Genomic DNA, 25,788 nt, shown 5'->3' on the forward strand with positions numbered 1-25,788 from the left:
TATACTTCTCTCTGCAGGCCTTGTAAAACTGAACAGTAAGCTTAATTCTTTAGCCATCTTAATCCTAACTGTGGCTATAGATGAAGAATTTTGTGAGCTTCAGAGCAAGATATCCAAGTACATTTATAACAACTTGATTTACGTTGGTAAAGAATGCAGCGTTTATCTTGCTTCTTCACCTCCCTTCCTCGCTAACTTCAAGCACAGCAAGCCTGCTTACACTACCAATCCAAAACACAGCATTCAGACACTAGATTTACCATAGCACCCTGTGCAAAATTTGGGTTCTTCTGTCTCTTTTCCCAAACTTCAGCCCTGCCTTCGTTGCAGATTAGGAACCTGCTGCTGTCTGCAATTTAAGGAGTTCATCAGAGGACACTAGCCTTAAGCACACTTCTCTGGTTCTAGGGAATCATGACAGTAATCTTGACTCTCCAGTCCCTGCTTACTCTAACCCTAATCCTAGTTAGGCACCTTCTGTGGTTTGAAGGATTTAAAGGAACTAGTTATATTGAAGTGTTCTATTTAAAGAACGCATATAGATCTGGGGGTTGTTATTGTTACATACAAATAGTAGAGTGTCTCTTTCCTAAAATACTATAAAATTACATATTTCCCTATTTTTTTTTTAAAGGATCTGTGTGAGAATGACCATGTTCTTCTGTCTCTTAAACTTTATATCTGGATCTCAAAGTAGCTGTAATTTGGAGAAGACTAGTGAATATCCTGCTCTGTTATGAGAAGACGTTCACCAGCGTAAAACAGTCTGGAAGATTTCTCTAAGAAAATCAAAGAGCATAGAATCCTTTAATAAAACAGAAGACACAGAACTTCATAAGCCTCTGGCTATCCGGGTCTTCAAAAAAATGAACCGCTACACAATCATGAAACAACTTGGTGATGGCACCTATGGCAGTGTGTTGATGGGAAAGAGCAACGAGTCAGGAGAACTTGTGGCAATCAAAAGGTATGTAACATCTATATTCAGTACAGGTACTTGCAGAAGCTTGCAGATTTTCACTTTTAACTTTATTGATCGGTGTAGAATAGAAAAAAAGGTCCATTTCTTTTTAAGGAAATTAACATAACAAAATTAATTTTTTTAATGAAGATGCTTATCAAGGTGTTCATGGGTCAGACTTCAGCTAACAGATCAATAGAGACACATCAGTTTGTATAAGTTACTGATTTACCTTGGCTTATAAAATTGCATGCTGCTTTTGTTCAGTTTGAACATTCTTCTAAAAATGTTGTTAGGCTAACACCAAAAGAAAAGCAAAACTGGATGTGCAGTTCATTAATGAGGGAGTTTGTTTATATGAGTTGTAAGGATACCCATCCTAATGGGTAGATTTGAAATACCTCCCCCCCCCCATCTTTTTAGGTACTGTATTAAGTTTCACATACTGCCACAATGATAAATACCAGGTAACGATCTGGTCAGGAAAATAAAGGCTGTCTCCTTGTATCTAATAAAGCTGTGTTGTGTATAATCATCAGCATTGTCATACTTGCCTAAGAAGATTATTACAAAACAACAAAAATTGTACTAGAGGAGTGGGGAAGTTCCCCTTGTATTCCTACAGAATTGCAAGCAGGATGTAAAGCGTAAGTTGAAATACCAGAAATTGTATGTTGCTGAGATTTTTTTTTTTTTCTCCATTTGTGGATTTACTGCAGAAAGATAATTGTAATATAATTGACTGACTTTTGTTTGAAGAATTTCTGAGAATTTCAGGTTTCTCCATATACTGCTAGTACTGTTACCTAAGTTAATAATATTAATCTAAGTTTAAAAAATCTGCAGTTGATTATTTTCATTATTATCAGGCAAAAAGAACAACATTTTGTGGGAAGTGTTTTTCATTCTCATGATTTCAGGATTTGGAATTCTTTTGTGTGATTTTTAAGTTTGGGATTTGAGGGCAAACAGTGTTGGTTGAAGATACGTTTATTTTAAATTAAAATATTGGGTTTGAATCTCTTTGCTCTAGGCGCTAGAACTGTACAGAAACACAGCAAATAACATGACATTCACAAACCCGTCCCAAGATCTGAGCAACGCTGAATATCCATGTTTGTATCTATGCAAGACTTACAAATAAATGTATTACACTGTTACACATAACAATTAGTTTAGACACTATTGTATGTATTTATCAGTATTGCTTGGAAAAATGAAACCATTTTTATTTGGTGTTTAATACCTTGGAACAGGTTGTTTGCCTAGAATGTGCAACTTAGGCAAAAAGAGGTGATTTTTCTGTTTTGAAATATCCATGTTTTATGTGCAGTGTCACTGTTGCTTTCCTTAATTAAGAGCACAGTTCAAATGATACAAAGGTATTTTGTGTCCCTGATGTTTTTATAAATACCTTGGAGTATCATGGGCCCTCTGGCTAACTACTCCTCTAAAAATATGTTTGCAGTGATTAGTCATCAAACACTTAAAATTCTAGCAATTCTAAGAGTTGAGTTTGGTTTTAATTATGTTGCTGATGGGTATTCTAGAATGTTTTAAATTGAGTTCAAAATACAGCTAATGCTACACTTGGAAAATCACATGTTTAGATTTTTTGTTCTAAAAGCATTCTGTCCTGTTCACTGAAAGTACTTTATCTCGGACTTGTATTTCAGAATGAAAAGAAAGTTCTATTCTTGGGATGAATGTATGAATCTGAGAGAAGTCAAGGTAAAGTGGTGAACGTACCACATTTAAAAATAAGTGTCTGGTTAGGTTTGCATGAAGGAAAAGGGCATCTACAGTGTCCAAGCATAAAGCCAAGCTCTGTGAACCCTTGAAATGGGGGTGACAGATTCCACAAAACCATGGGCTGCTGGCACTCTTAGAGCTCCTGCTGCTTTGTGGAATATCCCACTATTCTCAAGCAGTGGCCCTGTCTCATAGCCAAGCCTCTTGTCTTTGAGAGAAGATAAAGAAACTGATGTCTCTGTGCGTGTGTTCCTGTGTTTTACCATCCTGCTCTTCCATTTTACTGGCAGATTTCTAGGTGTATATCCAGTCCTTATAGCTTGTATTGGGGGCATTTGTAGAAAGCACTGGGAGTTTTGACTAGCCAAATGATAGAATAACACTTGAAATCCTGGGCTTAAATTCCAAGTCATCCCATGTTTCAGGCATCTGATTTTCATATATACAAAACTCCCTAACAAAGAAGTTGGGTATCCATAATTTAGGTTTAACTTATTGGAAATTGCACAGAATCAGTATCTCCGAAAAGAACACCTGTAAGAGAATCCTTGTTCATGAAAGTTTCATAACAAAAAGAATTGCTGGTAACAATACAATATTATAATAAAAATTATAATAAAACAATAAAAGAATATTCAGTTCTGTGAGCAAGAGCTGTTACAGCTTCAGAACTGTCTTTCATTGTAGGGAATTAGGTTTTTGTGTTAATCTTTACCCTAGCTATGATGTAATCCCTAGAAATAGAAGTTTTAAACTACTATTAATACCGTTGCTGCTTTTATTTTGACATTAATGTAAAATGCTATTTTGTTGTTCTTTGAAACAGATTACAAGATAAATACAGACTCTCAGATGGACATGTTTTGCGAATTCTGTGCTAGAAACTTGTGCATGTTAAAAATGTAGTTCTGATGAGGAATCAAAGTCACTGTCGAGTTATGTGAAGCCATATTTTGCTCTATTACAGTCTCTGAAGAAGCTAAATCATGCCAATGTAATAAAATTGAAAGAAGTCATACGAGAAAATGACCACCTTTACTTTGTATTTGAATACATGAAGGAAAATCTCTATCAGTTAATGAAGGACAGGTATGTCTTTTTCACAGAACAAATAGTGTGCTATCATGCTTTATTTAATGATTCTTATGCTGTCTTGAAGAACACACTGGAATTTCTGGTTTTGGCTCTTCTTGCAGCCCCGCTGATGTGAACAGGAGTTGCTGCACCTGCTTATCTGAGGGTAGAATTCTGCATTGCTCTGCATTACAATATTGGATATTGTAATGCTTTTGGAAATAACAGTTTGTTCCTTTGTTAACACGATAGTTTGCATGTCTTTGGTGTGTAGAGCCATGAGAGAAATTCCAAATACTTTTTTTTTTTCTTTACTAGCCTTCACTATAATGTATGAAGGATTGGATAAACACTGTTAGTTCTGCTTTTGCTCATGGATTTGGCTTAAGGTGGGGATGGTCATCTGCATGTACATGCATGCATGCTCATAAGAAAGACCTATATATGGACTGTGTGTTGTTGCAATCTTGGACAAACAGTAAATAGCAAGGCTTGCAAGGGGAACTTTAGAATAGGACCTGCCTCTTCAATAACACTTTTCTTTGCTGAAGTCTTTTGCCTTTAATGTGTGTTTCCTTCAGATATTGTCATGCACCTTTATCTCCTAATGTGCAAAGCTCTTGCGTTCACATCCTGAGATAGCTGCTAGTGATATTAGCACAATGTTACCCTACAGCTGAGGAGCACTGCTCTCAATCAGCATTCCCTTAAGGGTACCACTGGGTAACACACCACAGTGCTGCGCTGTGCTGTCTCTTCCTTGCTACATTACTGTGCATTCCATGTTCATCTGGTCAAGCACACTACTGCCCAGCCAGCTTCTACAGAGAGGCAGGATCATGAACCTGTCTGCAGCACTTGAAGTGAGTGAAATTAAGGCCTGGCAGCAAGCGAGTTTTGAGAGCCAGTTGCATCTGTCTTCTTTTGTGCGCAAGGCTTGACGGGTCTGTTTTCATCTGTTCATGATGTGCGAAATGAAGAAATACGTATGTTCTGAAAATACACTGGGTTTTTTTATTATGTGGAATTATTAATCTCTTTCTTCACAGAAACAAGTTGTTCCCTGAGTCAGTCATCAGAAACATGATGTATCAGATATTACAAGGACTAGCTTTTATCCATAAACACGGTAGGTTTCATGCTTGAGTTTAACTGTGTAGCACTTTTTTAGAAAATAAGATGATGCACAGTAATAACATGAGCAAAAATATCTAGCAAAGACTATTAATTATCTCTAATAAAAACTATTCTTATCAGCTTCAAGTATGGTGCCTTTTTAAACCATACCTGAAGTTACACCTTGTTATTCTATAATCAGATATTCCTCTTTCTTTTTGAAAGCATTGGATATTTTTCATACACTGTTCGGTACTTTTTTCCACCTTAGTTACCAGACAAATAAACAAACTGAAGACACCTGTGTGCAGTGCTATACTATGCATTTCTGTTTCCTCAAAAAGATCTGTTTAAGGAGCATTGATACTTTAGAGATGGCAGTTTCTGCCATCTTGAGATGCTACAACTAATACAATACCCTACATCAAAAAAAAAAAATTAAAACAACTTGTTCACTGAGAAATTCAAAGTGTCTCCTAATCAAAACCAACCTGGATTTAAATATTTTAAGAGATCGGACTTTTCCAGCAATTCCAAGCACAGCCTAAATAAGAGGTGGTGTGTGTTCACAACAACAACAAAAAGTTTTGCAGCACTTACCAACTTTTAATTCTCGTGTTTAATATCTGTCTGTAAACTGCATTCTGAAATACTGGTATTAAGCTCCTTTGCATTTAAAAAAGCAGTCATTTACTCTCTTGCTCAACTCTTAACTTTGTACTTGTTCTTCACATCACATTGGTATCTCTAAAACTTTCCAAAGGCAATAAAATATTAGCTGAAAATTAAATAAGAAACAATGTTCCCCGTCATCTCTGACTTTCATGTACCCTGGCAAGGCCTGTTGATGAATTCAAATAAATAATTAGTTCTGTTCTGTATTATCAAATACCCAGAAATTGCCACTTTATGTCTTTCTGATCAAGATACTTTTCTCTAATTATTAGTATCCTCTTTTCCTTCCTCATGTCTGCATGAAATAAATGAGAAAATTAGAATTTAAGAAAAACTGCCATTTCTAAGTTACAATATTAATGTTTTGTTTTGACCATAAGTGTTTGGGAATGAGGGGTATGATAAATTTGAACATTTACATTTCACTAATACTTTCAGCCAATTTCTTACAGTGTTTATCAGTTGCTGTATGCAGAAATTGAATGCTGTATTGTAGCAAGTGAATTTCAAATTGATTTATATTACACCGAACTGTGTATACCAGTTAAATAGCAGAATTGATTTGCTTAGTGACTTAACTGCTGTCCAGCTATATAGGTGCTCAAGCCAACAGTAAGCATTAAAGAAACTTCATGCGCCTGCATTACTAATATTAGCATTCCCGAGCAGAATTTTGATCTCTTCCATATGTCTGTGTCTGCAAATTGTTGTCACAATGATAAATAAGCTAGTTAAAAATTGTTCAAGGAATTTTATAAATCAAGTAAGCGTGTCAGATGCTCCATTTAACATTTTCCAAAACTGACAAAGCAGTTGTAGTTTTCGCAAAAGATTTCATTTTGAAATGTTTGTTATTTGATATTGCTGCAATAGCCAATTCATTTTCCTTAGTGTGTTAATGACAGTTTACATTTGTTAATTTAAGAACACTTGGTGTAATAATCACTAGAGGGGAAATGTGTGTGCTTGTTGGGGGGAGGGTTACCATTCATTTATTTTGAATTAAAAAAAAAAAAGGGCAAGGAAAAAAAAAAGAAGAGCTATATTCTTCTAAAACACCCCAAAGTAAATTTGGGGTTACTCTATTAGAGTTTGCTGTGTAAGAAGTCATGACACAATAACCCTCTATTCTTTTCTGTCTGGTCTTCTATAGGATTTTTTCATAGAGATATGAAGCCTGAAAACCTTCTCTGTATTGGACCAGAACTTGTAAAAATAGCAGATTTTGGTTTGGCTAGAGAACTAAGATCTCAGCCACCTTACACAGATTATGTTTCTACCAGGTGGTAAGTATATTAAGAAATCAATACATTATCTTAACTAATTACCTTTTTCTTACCATTTTAATTTGTCTGTTATTTCTTTCCATCTTCATAGGTACCGAGCTCCTGAAGTTTTGCTAAGATCATCTATTTATAGCTCACCTATTGATATGTGGGCAGTTGGCAGCATAATGGCTGAATTGTACACACTAAGACCTCTTTTCCCAGGCACAAGTGAAGTAGATGAAATCTTCAAAATTTGCCAAGTATTAGGGACTCCAAAGAAGGTAAGACTTTAAGAAAAATTCAGACAATAGTATTTAAAAAAAAGTTAAATAAAATTATTATAAAACATTGAATGTTGTCTCTCTTTCAGAACAGACACGTAAATTACTGTTTTAGTAAGTTTCCTGCAGACTTAAGGTTTTCTCAACTGTATTTGTTTTAAGCTTCCATTAAGGCATGTAATGCTAGTCTTTTGTTGTATATTAGCATCTGTTGTATGTCAACTGTTATGAGTAGCCTTGCTCTCCTCTGATGAAAGCCACATAAAATTGTTTAACTTAGTTATTTAAAGCTATGCCTATTGGAAAGAAAATCGCAAGTCTTCTAGGATTTCATTTTACCATAGCCGATTTGCTTTCCTTTCCTGAAAGTAATCTTTGAGGCTGGTACCCTGAATTTGGAGCTTATAGAAGATATCATAAGTAAGACAAATTATGCTTTTCTTATTTTTAAAGCATAAAGGAAACATTTGATCTCAAACACAGATGTCTCTCAAAATATTATTAGCAATAAAAAGTAATGGAGGAAAAATGTGCAGTATTTTAGAGAGTAAACAATTATTTTCAGTTATTTTTGAGAAGGGCTAAACACCGTTTAAAATTACAAGGAAAGTTTGGGTAGTGCATATAAAAATGTATGCAGTTACATTTACTTCAGTTAAAAAGTTGTTGTAGCAAATGGATACATAACATGTAAGAAAAGAATGTTTACTTCCAAAATTTTGAATAAGCTGAAAAAAGACTATATAATATAAATATTTTTTGGAGACTAAGAGATGGCAGATGTATATCAGTACTTCATGAGTGCAAGCAGAACTTTGTGAAGTAACTGACTGAACACAGAGCTTCTAGATCTGGAAACCTAAGGGTGGGAGAGAAAAACATCAGTTTCATTGGTGTTCTACTGATATGAAATAAAGCATAAATTCTTGTCCAGTAAAGGAGCTGTTATCAATAGAGAAGTGAGGAGCAGAAAACTTAAACCAGAAATAGATTAAGCTTACCTAGGAACATGCAGAGCTTGAAGTGTTGGGAAAACATCTAAGAGAATGTACTGAGAAACAGGTGCAAACTCGTGACAGAGCAGAGAATAAAAGATCAGAGGTGGGGTGTTACAGATGATATGTTGTGGAAGTGAAAACTGAGTCTAGAGGACTAAGTGAAAATTGCTATGATGTGTAAAACAGTGCTTGCTATGACACTTGTGCATCAGAAATAATGTGTAATATGAGCAGTGTTTTAAGACTTGAGTTTTCAAACACAGATGTTAAGTTTCCTAAGCAGCTCATAAGTCTAGGATAGTAAGAAGAATATTTTGATGTGTATTAAGAATACCTGTGAAAGAGAGCAATGTACTAGCTTCTGGAATATTTTCAATGTCTAGCATAAACAACTTATGGGTGTGCAGGGAGATCAGAGAGAGATTTTCACTGGGCTGAGTGGCAGAGCAGTGCTGAGCTGACTGCTGTGGTTTTTTTCTAACCCTGTAAGTAGTTGAACAGAAGCAAATCAAGACTGTTTACACTCTGTTGTTCCCTGACTAGCAAGCTGATTGCTTGGAAAAGCAGGGAGCCTTACCAGCTGAGTATTTCGGAGAAAACTGTAGCCTTTTCTAAAGACCCTGAGGGTTAGAGACACTGTAAATCAGCCCTTTAGGATCAGAAAGCTGTAATTAGTTCCTGCCCCTGTCATCTGCTGGGCAGACTTGGGAATTCTATCTCCTTACGACAATGTTAAGGCATTCTTCAGGGAGATCACCATGTAAGAAGAGTACTTAAATATTATGATAGGAATTACCACAACAAAAGATGTGTTTGTTGCAAGTGAACTACTGCTCTGCATTCTGAAAAACACCAGCAGTTACTCTAATAATCTGGTTTTGCAGATAGTTTTACAAATAGTATTTTTTTTCAGACATACATTTTCATTTATTCCATTATCCTGCAATAAGGAATTATGGGAATTATGCCCAGAAGCTGTCTTCTTTCGAATTTGCCTTCCTTTAAGTCCATAATACACTACTAGTGACTTCTGTGAGTTTGGGGTTTTTAAATAGTGACAGGCAATTATTTTGCTTTATTTTATAAATGAAGTAGCTTCATTTATAAAATAAATAAAGCAATAAGTTGCACCATTCAAGTACTGGTGTGATGGTGTAGTAGGAGTATGTACTCCTAGTAAGCTGATGACTGTGTGAAAAGGAGAGATTAATGAAATGCATTTTCATTAGTTGAAGGTTGGCAATGGCACTTTAAATAATTCCAAATTCATTTTTTATAAATTGAAATTTATTTTCCATTTTTGTACTTGTACTGTTTTCACCCTATCCCTGTACTTCACCAGTTCAACACCCAGCCCTTGCTACTTCGTTCTAAATCGTTCCTTTATCACTACCTCTGGCAGACAGAATGTCATCAACTCCAGTAAAAGAGGGAGATGCAGTGGAGGCGGAAAGAGTCTACCTCTATTAATTTAAATTAACAAATTATTCTCTGAGGTTCAATAGGAAGTCACTTTAAGTCTTGAGACTTATTTTAACCAAACTTGGTTTATAATTATATTTGAGTTCTTTGATTACCATAGACTGTGTTATCAGGGCTAAGTTGTTGATGTACATAGAAAGATGAGTAATAGCTAACATGGTATTTTAAGATCAAATTCTATCAAATCAATCCCATTTACTCCTGTAGCAGTGTAAGAAGCTTTGTGGATAGAGGAGAAGCACTAATACCATACATTGTCTTCAGTAAGGCTTCTGACAGTGTCCCTCATAACATTCTCATCAGCATATTTATATAAACAAACTGCATGATAAGTGCATACCTGTTTTGAAAGCCTTATTTAGAGAGTAAGCTTTCCTGGGTCGCATTCAAAATGAAAGATAGATTGTATTAAAGCCCTTCTGATGGAACAGATTTTACTTCTTAAGTTGGTAGATAGCACACTGGGAAAGATTGAGTATGTTAGAAGACAAGATTAGAAATCAGAATGTCTTAAAAATTAAGAGATGTAGCTTTAAAAAAATTCTTTAGAGGGTGTGGATGGGGTGCTGTACTTAGGCAAGAATAATCAGCCGCATAAATACCTGTGGATAACTATCCAGCTAACACATCTGTAGAAGAGGATGCAGGATCTGTATAGTGCATTTTATGTTAACAGTATTTTGTTGTAACAAAGACAAATACCATACCAGTGTGTAGAGAAAGGAGCATTGTGCACTGATGTGTGAACTAATCTTTCTGTTCGACTTGCTGTATTATATCGAGTTTTAAGTTTTGCCTTTCAAGAGAGAAAAATCATAGTCCAGAGACAAAAAAAAACCCTTAAAAAGCCTAGACCCAGAATTCAATTGTTTGGGTTTCTTTAGCCTACAGAAAGGAAGACTGGAAGAAAGGAGAAGAAATACACCTTCTAATGTATAAAAAGGCTGGTTTAGAGAGAAGGAAGAAATAGTCCTTCTTGGTGTCCATGGATGGATAGCACGCTCCGCAGCGACCTTGCCGCAAGAGAAACCCACATTTTTCTAATCCTGAGAATTAAGCTCTAGAATAGACTGTTTAGAATGTTTGTGGAGTGCCGGAAACTGGAAGCTTTTTGAGACTAATACCTGTCAGGAAGGGACAAGGGCATGGACTAGATGATCTTTTGAGGTCTTTGATAATCCTGTGATTCTGTATTCAAACAATGCAATTACAAAGCAACTAAGGACTTCAGGGTTTACTTTTGGGAAGTTAAACACTCAAAAAATCATCGGGTGGTCATGGCTTTTTTCTGTTGCAGTAGTGTCTAGTTGTAATTTAATCATTGACTATCTTGATAGTGGAATCAGTGGTATGTTGTATAGGCTGCATCATGGTTACACAGCCATGGTATGCTGGGTGGAAGGCCCTCACCTCTACTGTTCCCATGAAGAAGGTATGTTGAAGTCAGCTGTTTGAGCTCATTTCTGTGGTAGATGGGATGTTCAGTACTGCTCCTGGTACTGCTGCATTCTTGTCTCCATCAGATAAATATGTCCAAGTGTGGTATCCGCAGTGACAGTTCCACCTTTACCTACAGGAGAGCTTGAGAAGGACTGCCATTGGAGACTTTGTATTTTTTTAACACTGCTGTGTTCACTGGTGGTGTAACAGTTGTAATGGAAAAATAGGAATGCCTATTTTCCACTATACAGGAAGGAGCTACGCACACCAAGCATGACTCAAGCTGCATAAAATTAAATTTGATCTAATACCTGAAAGGTATATAGTCTTTGTTCTTTTTTGGTACTCATTTTTCTTTCCTTTGAAACAGAGTGACTGGCCAGAAGGATACCACCTTGCTTCTGCCATGAATTTCCGTTTCCCACAATGTGTCCCTATAAGCCTAAAAACTCTCATTCCAAATGCAAGCAATGAAGCAATACAGCTTATGAGTGATATGCTGAACTGGAATCCAAAGAAGAGACCTACAGCAAGTCAGGTCTGAGCACCTGAATGATTAAGACTGAATTTTATTGCATTGTTAAACAATTGTTGATAACAGAAACCAATTGATTGTCATAATACTAACGGCCAGAGAAACATCTCATTCTGAACCCTTTGGTGGGAATGAGACTGAGTACTGAGGAGAGAAGGTTCTAAACCTGGCTCAGCAGACATCATAAACTCTCTAGTTATTTCTGCAATGTTGTCTTCTGTATTGGCATATTCTAAAACTTTCTCTGTACAGGACAGAAAAATCTGAGCTGCAAGTTTCCTGAATTGTAACTGTAAGTGACTTCTGCCACCACCTTTTTCCTCTCCCATCTGAACAAAGGGGGATATTGAAATTTAAGCTTTGCTTTTTGTGAAGCTGCAGATGGAATGCAGTATAGAAGAGCTAAGGATTATTTTTACTCTGAGATGGGACGTAAACTGTATTATGTGATAAGGAAAGAACTTTGTGAAGAACACACCAATAAGTCACAAAGGTCACAGTTTTTCTCCAAGTTAATTTTAAAAAATATATCTCAAGTACCAAAGACGGTTACATTCTAGTGGTTTTTTTTTTGAGTATTCATACCTAATGCAGTCCTATTTAGAAAGTATAAAAGGGGAATACAATTGGGAAAGAAAAAAGACATGCTGCAGGTTATCGTAGGTGGATGTAATGTAAGTGATTCAGAAGTGGTTAAGCAGATGGTACCAATTAGAGCAACCATTTCTCTCCACTTTATAAAGCATATCTATTGTTACAGTCACTGAGATCTAACTGTAGTCCGGTGCTGTATATCTCTATGCAGAATACTGCATGGTGCTTTATGAAAGCAAATAACCAGCTTTTGCCCAAGTGAGTTGTCAAGGAAGCAGCTGCAGCAGCTGTGTAATCCACAGCCAAAAGGTAGTTTAATGCACACACATGGAAATGTGTACAAAGGCAGCAATTCTCAAGTGCAGCTGAGGCAAAACATCTCTTTGAGAACTACCAAAGAGTAGGATCCTACCCAGAAGGAGTAGCAGAGTGCAACATAGGAGTAGCTGTGCTAGTAAGGTATGTCCGTGCTGTGCATCTAGCAGTGGACATGAAAAGGTCAGAGAAAAAGAATAAAGTGCATATCTGTCTGCAGACAGACATTGTAGTTTCCTAATAAACCCCATGAAGGCACAGCAAGCACAGTGAATGTACTTCAAAGCAAAACAAGAACAGGGGAAAGCTGGTGATAAGAAAATGAAGGACAAACTTTGCTCGTTAACGTCCTCTAATTGCAGAACCCATACATTAATATTAAATGGTAATCATCACACTTCGGGTTTCCTTGGTTTTTTAGATTAAAAAAGAAAAAGCTGTTCGTCAAGTTGCCAAAACATAGTTTGCAGTGGAAACATGTAATAAAGCATGTGGTAAAGGTAATGGAGACTACCTGTTTTAAGATTGAAATTTGTTACTGCATGAATATAGAATGCTGTTGAACGTAAAATGCCCCTCAAAACACAGACTCCACAAAACATAGAAGTAGAGGAGGGAAAGAAAGGACATGACTGCTGTAACATGTACAAGTGGATCTATCTTACTAAATTATGTGATGGGAAGAGCTTAAAATACAGAACTGACAGTTATCAATGCACACTGTTTACATATGATCTCATTATGTGTCCATCTTGCATTTATGCTGTAGAGCTTGCTCAAATGCTTCAGAAACCTGCTTAGATCCTTGATGAGGTTACCAAAGTCAACTTTTTAAAGTAAAATTAGTACGTCATGTCTTCTCCTCCAGGCTTTGAAGTACCCTTACTTTCAAGTTGGCCAAGTTTTAGGACCTCCTCCGCAGTATCTGGAGAAGCAGACTCCTATTAAACCAGTTCAGCCAACAGAGCCAAAGCCCACTTTACCTAAACTGGAAGCCGTATCTAAGCCAGAACCTCTGTCTTCACCTGATGTACCTGACAAAACACAGCCACAGCCCCTGTCAAAGGTTAACCACCAGCCTCTCCAGCAAATTCAGTTGCCTCAGAATACAGCTAACCAGCAAGTACCAAAGCAGCATCAGCCACAGGCACAACCATTTTTTCCAACTATCAAAAATTCATCACCAGTAAGTTGTCTTCAGTAAATACTTAGGTGGTTTTATTAAAAGTGCTTACTATATTGACCCAGCAGATCCCTTGAAAATTGTCATACTTTTTACTAGAGGAAATTCAGATAGATAATTAGGGACTAATTAAGGATATAACTAATTATGGATATAACGGATATAACTTACTGAAATTTTACAGCAAATCAGAAGAATAGATTGCTTGTAACAAAAAGGTATGTTCATTTATGATAGCCTTTACTGACATGCTTATGCAGTAATGTAGTTACGACAACTATCATTTATTGACATTTGAGAAACAATTCACAAAAATATTGTTAGTATACAATAGAGAAGTGGAAAGGGAGAACTTTGCTTGCCTCAAGCAGGAAAATACCTGAGAAAGCTCAGAGTCTTGTTTATGATGGTGGTTCTCTGACTACCACCTAGTTGGCTACAAGTAGATAGCTGTAAAGTGAGCAACACTTGTAATCACATGGAACTTGACACTTCATCCAATTCCTAAGCTTGTAAGATTTTTAGCAAGATGACTATTAAACCTTGGTTTACAATCTTCTTTTTGCTTTCCACACACACCCACTGAATTACAATATAAAGTATGTTAAAAATAACAGGTATTCAGAAAATACTGGAAAGCAAGATGAAAGGACAGCTTTAACGTCTAATGATTTCTTTGGAAGAGAATGTTAAGGGAAATCCTGAGTAACTTCTGTTATTTGCTGTATTTACTCTGGGGCCACGGCAATTGGTACTCATAAACCCTGAGCGTGATTGCTGTGAATGTTCTGCACCACTGTGCCCTACTTCCTGACAGTTTATCTACCACTGTGGAGAGCAAGAGTTCAGCAAGATGCCAGTAGTAGAGGCTGAGCACTGAACTGGGTCTGCAAACAGAACGTTAACTTCACTACTTCAGATAGGTTTGAGCAGTTTAAAGATGACAGTCCAAAACAGATACACTCAAAATACCTGCCAGCATTATTGTTATGTTTTGTGCTTAAAATCATTCTAAGACTATGACCAAAATAGGCACAACACAATGGGAAAAATGCCCTCAAAGTTCTTAAGCGGTAGTCAGGAAATGAACTAGATACAAAATAGAAAATTTTAGAATTTAATTGAAGCTTTTTTTTTTCCTATTTAAAATAGAAACAAGCAGCTAGTGGCCCTCAGAATGGTGCAGCAGGTCCTAGAAGCTGCAGAAGACGATGGGGTCAGACTTTGGTAAAGGCTGTGGATAGCTGGGATGACTTGGATGACACTGAATTTGGAATGTCATGTTCAAAGAAGCCTAGCATTGCACTGTTAAAAGAAAAGAAAAACAAGGAATGTCTTTTTAGGTAAGTCCTATAATTATAAAATCTCAATTTTTTTTAGTAAACAGTTTCCAGTAGATTTATAAATTGATTAAGACAAATCTGCTAAAATTTAAGTCACCAAAAGTCTGCAAGACTGCAAAGAGCTGTATGAGCAGACCAGCTTTGGGTGTGGTGTTGATATAGCGCCAGTAATATCCAAACTGAATCAAATTTGTTTTCAGTGCCTGTATCGTTTAGGTGTTTGTCATGTTATTAAGAAACTGTGTGTTTTACTAAAATCAGGTATACTAATTTCATTTCCTTTGTCAGTTAAGTTAGGGAAAGTTCTGCTACAGTTATCCACATTTACTTTTATTCAGTAGTGTTGGATACACTTTTTTTCTTTCAAGTCCCAGGTCAAATTCTCATGAGGTATGAGATTTGGCTGTTAACTTTCTGTGGGAATAAATTCTGCTGATGAAAGCAGGATAAGAGCACTATACTCCTCAGGCTAGGGTCTGCCCGTGGTATTTTGAGCTGGAGTTGTTGGTCACGTTGTTTTAACATTTTGATTTTTCAGTGTGCCAGAACCAAAAGCCTCACGCTGTATCCAGCCAGGAGGGGAAAATAAGGTTCTGATGAGAAACGATTCTGGAAGATCAAATACATCAGCAAAACAGTACTATCTAAGACAATCAAGATATCTACCTGGTAAGGGTAAAAGTCAATACATATGGAAAATACAAGCTGTGAACAATCTATATACAGTACATTTAAACTTTAGATTTCACAAATCTAATCTCACTTTTCATAACCAGGTTAGATTTTCAAGTTTGGACTAAATGCCTTTCCCAGAACGTATCTCATCACAACTGATGCAGACGGTCCTGGTTATGCAAACATGGAAGGGAGCTCAACACTGCTTGTACACCATAAAAGTTCACAGGCCCTCTTATGACCAGTAACACATAAACCCCTCAGTAATATGAATCCAAGATCTCTTGGATTGCTAGCAATATATCCTGATTGACCATAAGCAAGTGTATCTGAGGACTAAAGAAACTACCCATATATAAATACAGGAGGTTTGGTGGTTTTTTAACTTCAAGTTCTGATAAGCAGAGTTACCCTTCTTGGTAGAAAGTGTTTAGAAGTATCAGCCACTTGCACTAGTAGGAATTCACCCACTCACTTTCCTTCCCAAGACAGTCATCCTCCATAAAAATAAATATATAGCTTGGTCTAAATCTGGGTGATTTTATCAGGAAAATAACATTAAATGATGTAATTATTAGGAGTAAGAATGGGAAAGAGGACAAAGAAAAGGGAATGTTTCCTTCAGTTAGCATTCTGAATATATTCTATAATCAAATGATTGCCTTGGTGTCTCAGTGTTTTTTCTTTATTGCCATGATGGTTTGCACAATTACAGTATGCATATCATGATGTCTACTGTGATCCAGATATGAGAATTTAGGTGGCTCACACAGGAATTCCTGATTGTCAGGCAAGTTGTTTTGCTACAATGTATCACTAATTTTTCCGGAATTCGTTAGGCCAGTGATGACTTCTGAATATGAAATCACTTCTTCAATGTTAAATAGGATGCCCAGAGATGCAAGAGTTTAAGTCCAAAAGCAAAAAAAGGTGGTGGTGGTGGGGGGGGGGGCAGGGAAGCGTCCCTATCTAAAGGTAACACAAATGGAAAGTTCATCTACATTTCTTATATTTTTTAATCTCTTTTTTTTCCTCTTCTAATGTGTCTCTGATTTTAGTGGCGTTTTCAATGAGAAAGGCATAGATGTAAAAAAAAATTAATATCAGCTTTTAAGAGAATAATAGCTCCAAGAATCATATTTGTTACCTGTATTACTTTAGTTCTGTTACCGCTAGATTTGGGAGCTGCTTTCATGCTGTGTAATCCCATTAATTCTTGTAATGCTTGTAATATACTGAAGTAACCAGAACCTCTTTGTCCTACTTTTTAACTTATCCCTTGAAGAAATAGTTTAGCCTTGAGACCCTAGTTTTTGACGTGTATTTTTCATTTGTGCTAATTGTTTGAGAGTCATAAGTATCAATAATAAGATTATAGTTTTGTAGAAACCAAGTAGCTGTACTAAAAAGGTGTTTAAAAGTTCTCGTGAAAGCATAGAGAGAACTGTTCTTAAATCAGTGTCTCTACTTTTCATGGTTTGGCTGAAAAATCTAACCTAATAAATGGACATTGTTCTTTTACATTAACGGTGTTTACATTATACTACAAATAATTCAGTGTTGTTTTACTGTTCTGGAAATGTCCATTTTTCATTGGTTGAATTATGTTTGAAAACTGGTATTTATAACATTTTCCATAATTTATTTTCTAAGGTGTAAATCCTAAGAGCGTCTCTTTAGTAGCAGTCAATAAAGAAGGATCACATGGAACCTGGAACAATCAGTTGTTTTCTAAACCGCTGGCACATACTGGAGGAGGAGTGACTTTCAACAGAAATATTACAGGTAAAAGTGTAATTAAAAGTGGTCACATTATTCTCATCATACTTTAATTAATTTAGTTAAGACCATCTGGTTTAAATTCTGTTGTCAGGCTTAGCTTCTGGACTTTTTTTTTTTTCCTTGTTTTAATGACAGACTCTTGAAATAACACCTTCTTCATATGTAAACTATGTATTTTGCTTTCAGAGCATAAAGGAAGTATAGACCAGCCCCTATTATAAAGTTCTGTCAAGATAAATTCTGTCCGTAATCCTCTTAGACCATTATTTTACTGTGTGAATTTAAGCAAATACTTTGACCTCTTTACTGCCTGGTCAGTGTGCCGTGGAACACTATCAAACAGCACTCTCACATATGAAAACAAGATGGTGGGTGGTGCGCTCATGTAATAGAAGTACTGCCTAATACTCTAACCATGTCTTTTAACAATCTGCTAGCCTTGTCCTAAATACTTCACTGCATGCAAAGTGCCCTTATTTTCAGCAACGAACTTGGCAGTAAGGTGCCTTTTGGTACTACGTTTTGTGAAGAACACTATTATCAGCATTTTATAGAGCAAAGACGAAGACTAGTTAAATGGGTTATCTAAGATTTCACTGAGGAAAGCATCAGACTCAAGACTAAAACCTATCTTCTGACCACCAAGCCCTGTCCTTTAAGTACCCAGTCCCATCACCCTGTTATGGGAGGTTACCTTGTTAACAACTTTGCAGCCATTGTCCAGCTAGCATGAGTCACTCCCAAATACTTTAATGCAAATAAACCACCTAGTCTTACATGCTTGTACAGAAAGAATGTTAGAAGGTTCGTTTACATGCAGATGATGCACTCCTTTTTAATAGAACTTAAGTAGCCATTCTGCAGTGTCAACAAACCTGATTTTACCCCTGAAACTCAGGTGAGCTGCAAGTTGTTCATCTGAAATTATGTGAAAGATTTTAGGAAGTGGAAAAGTAACAGCACCTACCATAATTCTGATGGAATAGAACAGACTTTGTATAAGCAATCATCATATGTACCTTTTTGTTTTCCAAAATACAGTATCTGGGCACGTCAGAATTAATTAATATATTAATAAAATAGTCTTGCAAGGGCATTAGGTGCAAAAGGCAAAGAGCTGTTTCCTAAAGCATGCATCAATAAGCTAGACATCTACCTACTGATTTGCACTGAAAGTAACACCAAGATGAATGCTAATGGTAAAAATCCTGCTTTGTCTTACTGGCTTACTTTGGGTATCTACCAAAAATTTAAAGAAAAAAACCCTAAAACTGAGCATTTTGAATGTTTGAAAATACTTGGTATTATTTCCATCAGTATCTTAAATTGCATGTGATGTTTCATATACTGGGAAGGCAACAGCATTCAAGACAGACAAACATGAAACCAGGATAGCTGGAGCACTGATCACGGAAATACAACACATGTAAATTATGTATGTTTCCTTTTTTCATATTGACAGAACTGAAAGTTGATACTGTGCTGTTTACTGTTTAAATAACTAGGTTTAGTTTATTTAAGTGCTTGCTTTTTTTTTTTCCTTCATCCACAACATTGCCCTAAGGTGAAATAAGATAAGAGCAAATCGTTACAAATACTTTATTTCTGAAGAATTGTAAGGTTATATGACCAGTCAACTTTGCAGATACACCTGAGTGCTTAAGCTTGTGATTTCTGTATTTGTGTGACTGGAATGTGATAGCATTGTTGGTAAACCACATTTTTTTTCCATTATTAGAAAGGACCTTGTAAAGTAACTTGTTCGAGTAACATTTCCTGCTTGATAAAACATAGGATTGAGACATTACACTTAGAAAAATGTCAGATATTTTTTCTTTCTTGCTTTGTTTTCCCTCATTTCTTTACATCACCTAGCCAGGTGGTTCTTACACTTTTTCTAAAGTTCTGTCTTTCCATCTTTTTCTTCCTTTCATTTTCCTTGTCTACAGATGAGAACTTAATTATACCTATTGAAAAGCTATCATGCAAAGAAAGGTTGAATGAAAAATTAGAGGATCCAAAAGGTAATCTATAGCAATTACAGCCTGGCTCTTTGCACATTGCGTACTTACGTTTTACATGTTCTTGTAAAAAGTGCACTTATAATGCAGATTCCAGATGATCATATACTTCATTTTCAGTTGTAATCTGTTTTGTCAAACCTTGCTGTCTTCATTGTGACTTCCTCTGGACTCTTGGCACTTACTGTGCTTTAAAAGACAGAGAATATTTTATTACCCTAATTATAATCCGCATCATGTCACTGCACTGTTACTGGATAATGGTGAAGCGATCCTAAAGCAGCAGCCTACGTATCTCTCCTGAAGGACTGCTTGTTCATAACAGCACTCGGGACTTGCACCATTGACTGCATTCTGAATCTCTTGTCTGTTACACCAATTTTACAGCACTGTGATTGCATAGATTTTGGTGGAGTTACCTTAGTGTAAGAGGGTGGAAACTCAGGTTTCCAGACAGCCTAGTTCATGTCTAAACACACTGTTCGTTGCGAGCATGGTAAAGCTGCTGGAGTCATAGAATCATAGAATCGTTTAGGTTGGAAAGGACCTTTAAGATCATCCAGTCCAATCATTAACCTAACACTACCAAGTCCACCACTAAACCAATTAAGGGTAGAATAGCAATTTCATGTTTCCTGGCTGGATTATTTTTTAATTAAAGTAAAAACTAGGAATCATTAAGGTTGGAAAGGATCTCTAAGGTCATCAGTCCAACCATCAACCCGACACCACCATGTCCACTAAACCATGTCCCAGAGTGCCACGTCTACCCGTTTTTTGAACACCTCTCTCCCAGTTTCTGGCCCCTCTGGTGTGTACTGCCTATGTGGTATGTCTCATTGCAACTATTTATAGTGTTTTTTGAACTTACTGCCTAGCTCAAACGATTGAATGACTTTATGAAGAAATCAGGTATGTGGTGTTTGAGGTAGGGGGAACGGCCTGGGCCATGCTTACACTTGCTGACATCGTGGCCACGAGTGCTTGCCTATACACCTGCTGCCAGACTTCCTGGATGCCTGATGGATGAATACTTCTGTAGCAAGAACCCCTTCTTTTGTACAGCAGTGGTCAGAGGTAAGGAACTGTGCTTTTCAATAAGTTGTTTTTTTTTTTATTTGTAGTTATTCTGTTACTTAATATTGAACTTTTTTTTTCCTCCTTCCCTTGTTCTCGTCTAACAAAAGATCACCCTCCAGACCTCTCTGTTTCACCCAGGCTGTTCCTTCTGGCTGCACTTTTACATTTCCTGCAAAAGGGTTCATAGAGGATATTGGACACTGAGAGGTAAGGAGAACCAAAAAGGTTGAGCCATTTTTGACAGATGGGCAGCTTTGTTGAGCTGTAGATAAAAAGCAGACAGAAGTAGTCTTTTTGAGGTTGCATTAATTGAGGCCTGTCACGTTCTTATTTTCAGACATCAGAATTTTAAGGAATGCTACTGAGCTGTCAGAGCTATGACCACTCCCAGTGAAATAATTAGGAACTGGGGGAATAAGAGAACATGTGTGTATGTGCACAGGCAGGTGAACGAACCACTAAAACTGTGTTGCTTTTGTTTTTCAGGCAAACTCCTGAAAAGGAAGCACAACTTAAAAACTACAAGAAAGTTAAATTTTATTAGAATACTTTATTAAAGTTGTATTTTTCACCAGGACTTTTGTGTCATTCTTTACTGTACTGGAGACTGGCATCAGTCTGGACACAGGGAAGCCACATGGAGACTCAACTATTTGCGGGACTGATAGAAGTGACGGTTTGGGGAGACTGGCAAAACCAAGTTAGCTGAATGCTTTTTGTTAGTGCTCCTGAACAGGGAGGCAGTGACCCAACACAGCCATAATTAGCTGAGGATACCTTTTGGGGTTTGTAGATGACCAATTTTGCAGCTTACAGATCCACTGCTCTAAGCTCTGAAATTATCAGAGGACTGGGAGTGTTTGCGTGAATTTTGGGATTGCACTGAGGCCAGAGATTTAGGAGACAGAAAAACTGTCAAATCAGATAGTGTGTGTTTTACTGCAACTACCGTTGAAACCATGCTGAATATTAATATGATAAAAAAGCTCACACTTGATAAAGGTCAAATTGAAACTACTGTGTATGGCCTTGTAGTTCACAAATTTAATACTACTGAATACAGAACCACACCACTAGAGAAAAGCATTTCTCTCTGGACTTTGTGCCAGCACAGTCTTAGCACCATCCAAGTGATGACAGACATGGAGAAGGTAAGAAAGTTTCTTGGAGCAGGGAGTCTAAATATTGTAACAGATCCCTCTGCCACTGGACAATGATTTCAGTACTGATTTTTGGTGTAAATGCACCATGTTTCTCAGCTTCCAAATGAGGATGGTTATGCCAACCTTCCCAAGGTAGCACTGCTTTAAAGAAAGATCTGGACCAAAACTAGGCACAGTAAAATTTTAACTGGGGTTAAAGAAAGAGGGTAATTGGGTCTGACTTTTATAGCAGCCCTTTAACTGTGGAACTGGCAAAGTCAACTTCAAGTGGTGCACCACTTCCCACAAGAGAAGTCTGGTTCCATTATTTTAGATAAATTTAGGCCGAACATGTTGAGCACAAGAGTACTGTTGAGCGCTAGTTTTCAAATACTGATGTGCCTAAACCAGTTTCCAGTGAAGCAAGTAGCTGTTAAGTAAAAGGTAAGATCCTGCCTTTCTCTAAAACTCAGCGTAAACCTTTCTATGTGGTCTAAGTTTAATGAAAGTATTAATGAAATGTTCATCCTGCTCTGTTGTCTTTATTCCTGCTGAATTGCAGATTAGATGTACTAGATCTGCAACTTGGCAAGTCTGTTAGGTGCTGTAAAGGGTCCAACTAATATACAAAGCAAAGAATGAATATATACTTTTTAACAGACAACCACTAGGCAGATTTTAAAGAACACACATACTTACTCTCGTGGTACTGCAAATGTATTTTGAAGTGACTATAAAAAGCAGGCAAGGTTTTCTGAATGCAACTGAAAATACTAAAACTCTGTAATGTCAACAGGAAATCCTGGCTTTGCAAGTGGTGCTGCTTACAACCCATCAGGAGTATATATCCCTTCCTTTCATAAAAAAGAAGTTGGATCAGCTGGACAACGGATACAGCTAGCTCCTCTTGGTGCATCTGTATCAGGTAAAACACATCCTTTTACCATACATATCTGAGACAAAGAGAAATACTCATTTCCCATGCTTCCTAAAAGATTTAGTAGCCCTTAGTAAGGTTCTCCTCAAGTTTTGTAAATAAAATTTTGGGGCATAACTTGTTCTTAATGTAAGTGAATTGAATGTAGGGGTCTAGAGGCAGTCCTGAAGGCATACCTTCTTTGTTGGTATGTTTCTGATTCAGAGAAGATGAACATAAGTGCTCAGGATGCAGGAGAAACTGGTTTGTGAATAAAGATTTAGAGCCGTTGTCCAAAATCCAACAGCACACTTCTCTAGTTACTTCAGAGGAAATAGCAAGACCCTAAACTAATCATGAATTAACTAAAGGGCCTATGGCAGACCAGTCTGATGTGGTCCTGCTTAATAATGTTGTCTTTTGCTGACTTGCTCTTTTGAGTTACCTGTTCTCCTTAGGAACTTGTGACTTCTGAGAAGGAAAGAGGGAGGGAGGGAAGGAAGAAGATGGCACGCATATATAAAATACACTTAGATGTATGCATATTCTGAGTCTGAGCTGATGAGAAACCCACCAGGGAAGGCTGGAGCTCCACTTCATTATCTTATCAACTCACCGCTGAAACACGACGACAAGAGTTTTGATTTGTCACAGTGTGTGGATCAAGAAGTTCACAGGAGAACAAAATCTGCAACTATCTCTAGACTGCTGTGAATAGTGAGAATGAAAAGGAATTACTTACGGTGATCCAAAGGGAAATAAATTCATTGTTAATCTGTAATTAGAAATGGAAAATGTGTAGTAAAAGCCAAAAAGGCTGGCAGATGGAGGTCAATTAAGAGACTCTTCCATGTCCTGGAGAAGAGCGAGAATCCCATTGCTTAAACCCCTCACATTTAGCCTAAACTCTGCAGACTTGCATGGGAAGAGAGATAAGGATGAAGCAAATGGCAGGTTTTTTATCTCCTATCTGTCAATATTTGAACATTAACATTTTTGATGACCCTTTGCTTTGTATTACCCAAACTGAAATAAGTTATGCTCTCAGTTGGTTTTCCTCTCTTCATTTGTTCTGTTAAGTTTTTTAATGCCATAATTTAAATAATTTAATGTAGTATAAAAGATCCTTTCTCTGAGGAAAATGCAATGCCAAGACCCAAGATAAGTGACCTTCATTGCCAAGAGAGGGTAGGCTGGAATCATACTTGCTGATGAAAGATAGGGAATGCCAGCCTACAATAAAAAGGAACAGTATTCAAAGAGGTGGAGACCTGACCCCCACTTTCACTTCCTTGAGATTCCTCCTTTTTAAATGTCTTGATCCTTACCTGTTCCTGAAAGGGTTCAACCCACTGTTGAAAAATACTACCAAATATAGGTGGTTTTCCATAAGAAACAGAATGACACACAGGCACACACACCCCAAAAAAAGTGTTTTATCCATACCATGTTAAATTTTAAAAGTATCACTAATACCTAATAAAAGAAGACTAAACTACGAAAGTAGGAATGGAAGGCGCAGGACATACTTTAGGAATGCTAAGGAAACAATGGTAAGGTATAGCGGGAGTATATATATTTCTTATATACAAATCCTAATAGGATTTCTTCTTATATATGAGAGGTCCCAAATGACTGACTTCAAAGGCTTGGGAAAGTGGCAGAATTGATGATGAACATGAAGAAAACCATGAGCAGTCAGCCCCTGCAGCAGGGCACTTACTTAAATCGCATGAAGCTTGAGGAAGTAGTGACTATCTGAAATGCAGAAAGAGGAAATCTGAGTAGGAAGGCTGGGAATATAGGAGCACACTATGACCAGTGCCTGAGACCAGGTGGATGCCAATATAAGGGATTAAAAAACCCAAGGACTTGGAACAGATCCTACGAAATTGATAGAGAAGCAGGAAATGGAGATGAAGAGGACTCACCACCAGGTACACCAGGAGTTCTCAGCTAAGCAGGAGGGGAATAAAAGGCATAAAATCTCAAAAGGAGTAAGAGGGTCTCTAGAAGCTGTCCTCCAGTCTAGGCTGTTTGGGTTTTAATAACTTTAGCAATGTTATAATAATATGCTTTTTCAAATATTTGAGATAGAGAAAAGAACACTTCTATTCTGTAGCCATTTTCTAATAGGAGATACAGAGTCGTAGACATACATACACATCAGTTTTTCCACTGAATTTCAGTCTCAATGTTTTACCAAGGGATTGTTGCAAAACAAGGATCCAGTAGATGAGAATTACTAATAAGATACACAAACTATAGGAAACATTAACCTTATCTGAAAACAAGCATAGACAGCATATCAGAGACCAAAGCATCCTGGTGTGTTAGCATCCCTGAGTACCACAGGTCATCTTTAAGCTCTTATTCTTTTACCTGTAAAGGAGTGAAATACCTGTTGAGTCATAACTAATTCTGAGTTCTTGTTCCTTTCAGATTATACCTGGAAAACCAAAGCTGCTCATGCTCAGTTACCAGGTCCTACTTTCAATTCAGCAGCAAAACACATGACTATTTTAACTCGCCCACCAACCATTCAGCCAGTACATGGAAGAACAGACTGGGTAGCCAAATACGGAGGAAACAGATAGAAAATGACATCCTATATAGATATTGTGTGAGCTATGTTCAGTTCTCCTGCACTGGAAACCTGAAATGCCTATTTGCTCTCACTTTTCCTAAGACTATGCAATAGTAAAGAAGAAAAAAAGCCCTTGTGTTCTGTTACCTGTATAATACATATAATACCACGTAAAAAGTAGGATTTATTGAAGTGTTGTATAATGCATATTGCCAAAACTACTGAGAAGTAGATTTCACTCAACATTTTTTCCTACAGATGGATCTCCTATCCTCATACTCTTAAAACAACTGTTATGGTTGTTCGCCCAATGCCACGTCCACTATCGGTGTATGCCTGCTTTCACAAGCAGCTAGAAACGGGGCTAAAGCAGAGCAGCACCAGGTTTTCAGGTATTAGGCTGGTTCCTTACCAGAAAGCTGAAAGCACAGATCAGGCTTTGTGAAGACCACCACACTCTCATACATGGATTTCAGAACTCACTTGTACCTAAGAGTTACTTAGGGTCTGTAATGTGCAAATATTTATAACAGCAATGAGAACTTAACTCTTGGTAGCAGGACATAAG

At 37.1% G+C, this 25,788-nt stretch overlaps 1 protein-coding gene across 3 annotated transcripts; it reads left to right on the top strand.

Annotated features, from left to right (window-relative positions):
• Positions 1 to 866: 866 nt before the first annotated feature.
• On the top strand, positions 867 to 25,230 carry MAK (male germ cell associated kinase). Of its 3 annotated transcripts, XM_009486573.2 has the most exons (14): positions 867 to 967; positions 2,638 to 2,692; positions 3,681 to 3,802; positions 4,837 to 4,916; positions 6,732 to 6,864; positions 6,956 to 7,127; positions 11,418 to 11,585; positions 13,360 to 13,677; positions 14,851 to 15,017; positions 15,556 to 15,686; positions 17,346 to 17,477; positions 19,424 to 19,498; positions 22,514 to 22,642; positions 25,076 to 25,230. In XM_009486573.2, exons 1-14 carry the CDS (start codon positions 867 to 869, stop codon positions 25,228 to 25,230), a joined length of 1,938 nt encoding a protein of 645 aa, XP_009484848.2. The 3 variants fall into 3 exon arrangements, with proteins under 3 accessions (XP_009484848.2, XP_009484849.2, XP_009484850.2); XM_009486574.2 differs by lacking the exon at positions 19,424 to 19,498; XM_009486575.2 differs by lacking the exons at positions 19,424 to 19,498; positions 22,514 to 22,642.
• Positions 25,231 to 25,788: the final 558 nt, after the last annotated feature.

Source organism: Pelecanus crispus, chromosome 2 (genome assembly GCF_030463565.1).
Source record: "Pelecanus crispus isolate bPelCri1 chromosome 2, bPelCri1.pri, whole genome shotgun sequence".
NCBI lineage: Eukaryota > Metazoa > Chordata > Aves > Pelecaniformes > Pelecanidae > Pelecanus > Pelecanus crispus.

Bases quoted from the DNA above. Each gene is read 5' to 3' on its own strand.
- MAK (XM_009486573.2), top strand. From the start codon at position 867: ATGAACCGCTACACAATCATGAAACAACTTGGTGATGGCACCTATGGC. The intron at 4,917-6,731 runs GTAGGTTTCATG...GGTCTTCTATAG, and splicing joins AGCTTTTATCCATAAACACG to GATTTTTTCATAGAGATATG. The intron at 6,865-6,955 runs GTAAGTATATTA...CCATCTTCATAG, and splicing joins GATTATGTTTCTACCAGGTG to GTACCGAGCTCCTGAAGTTT.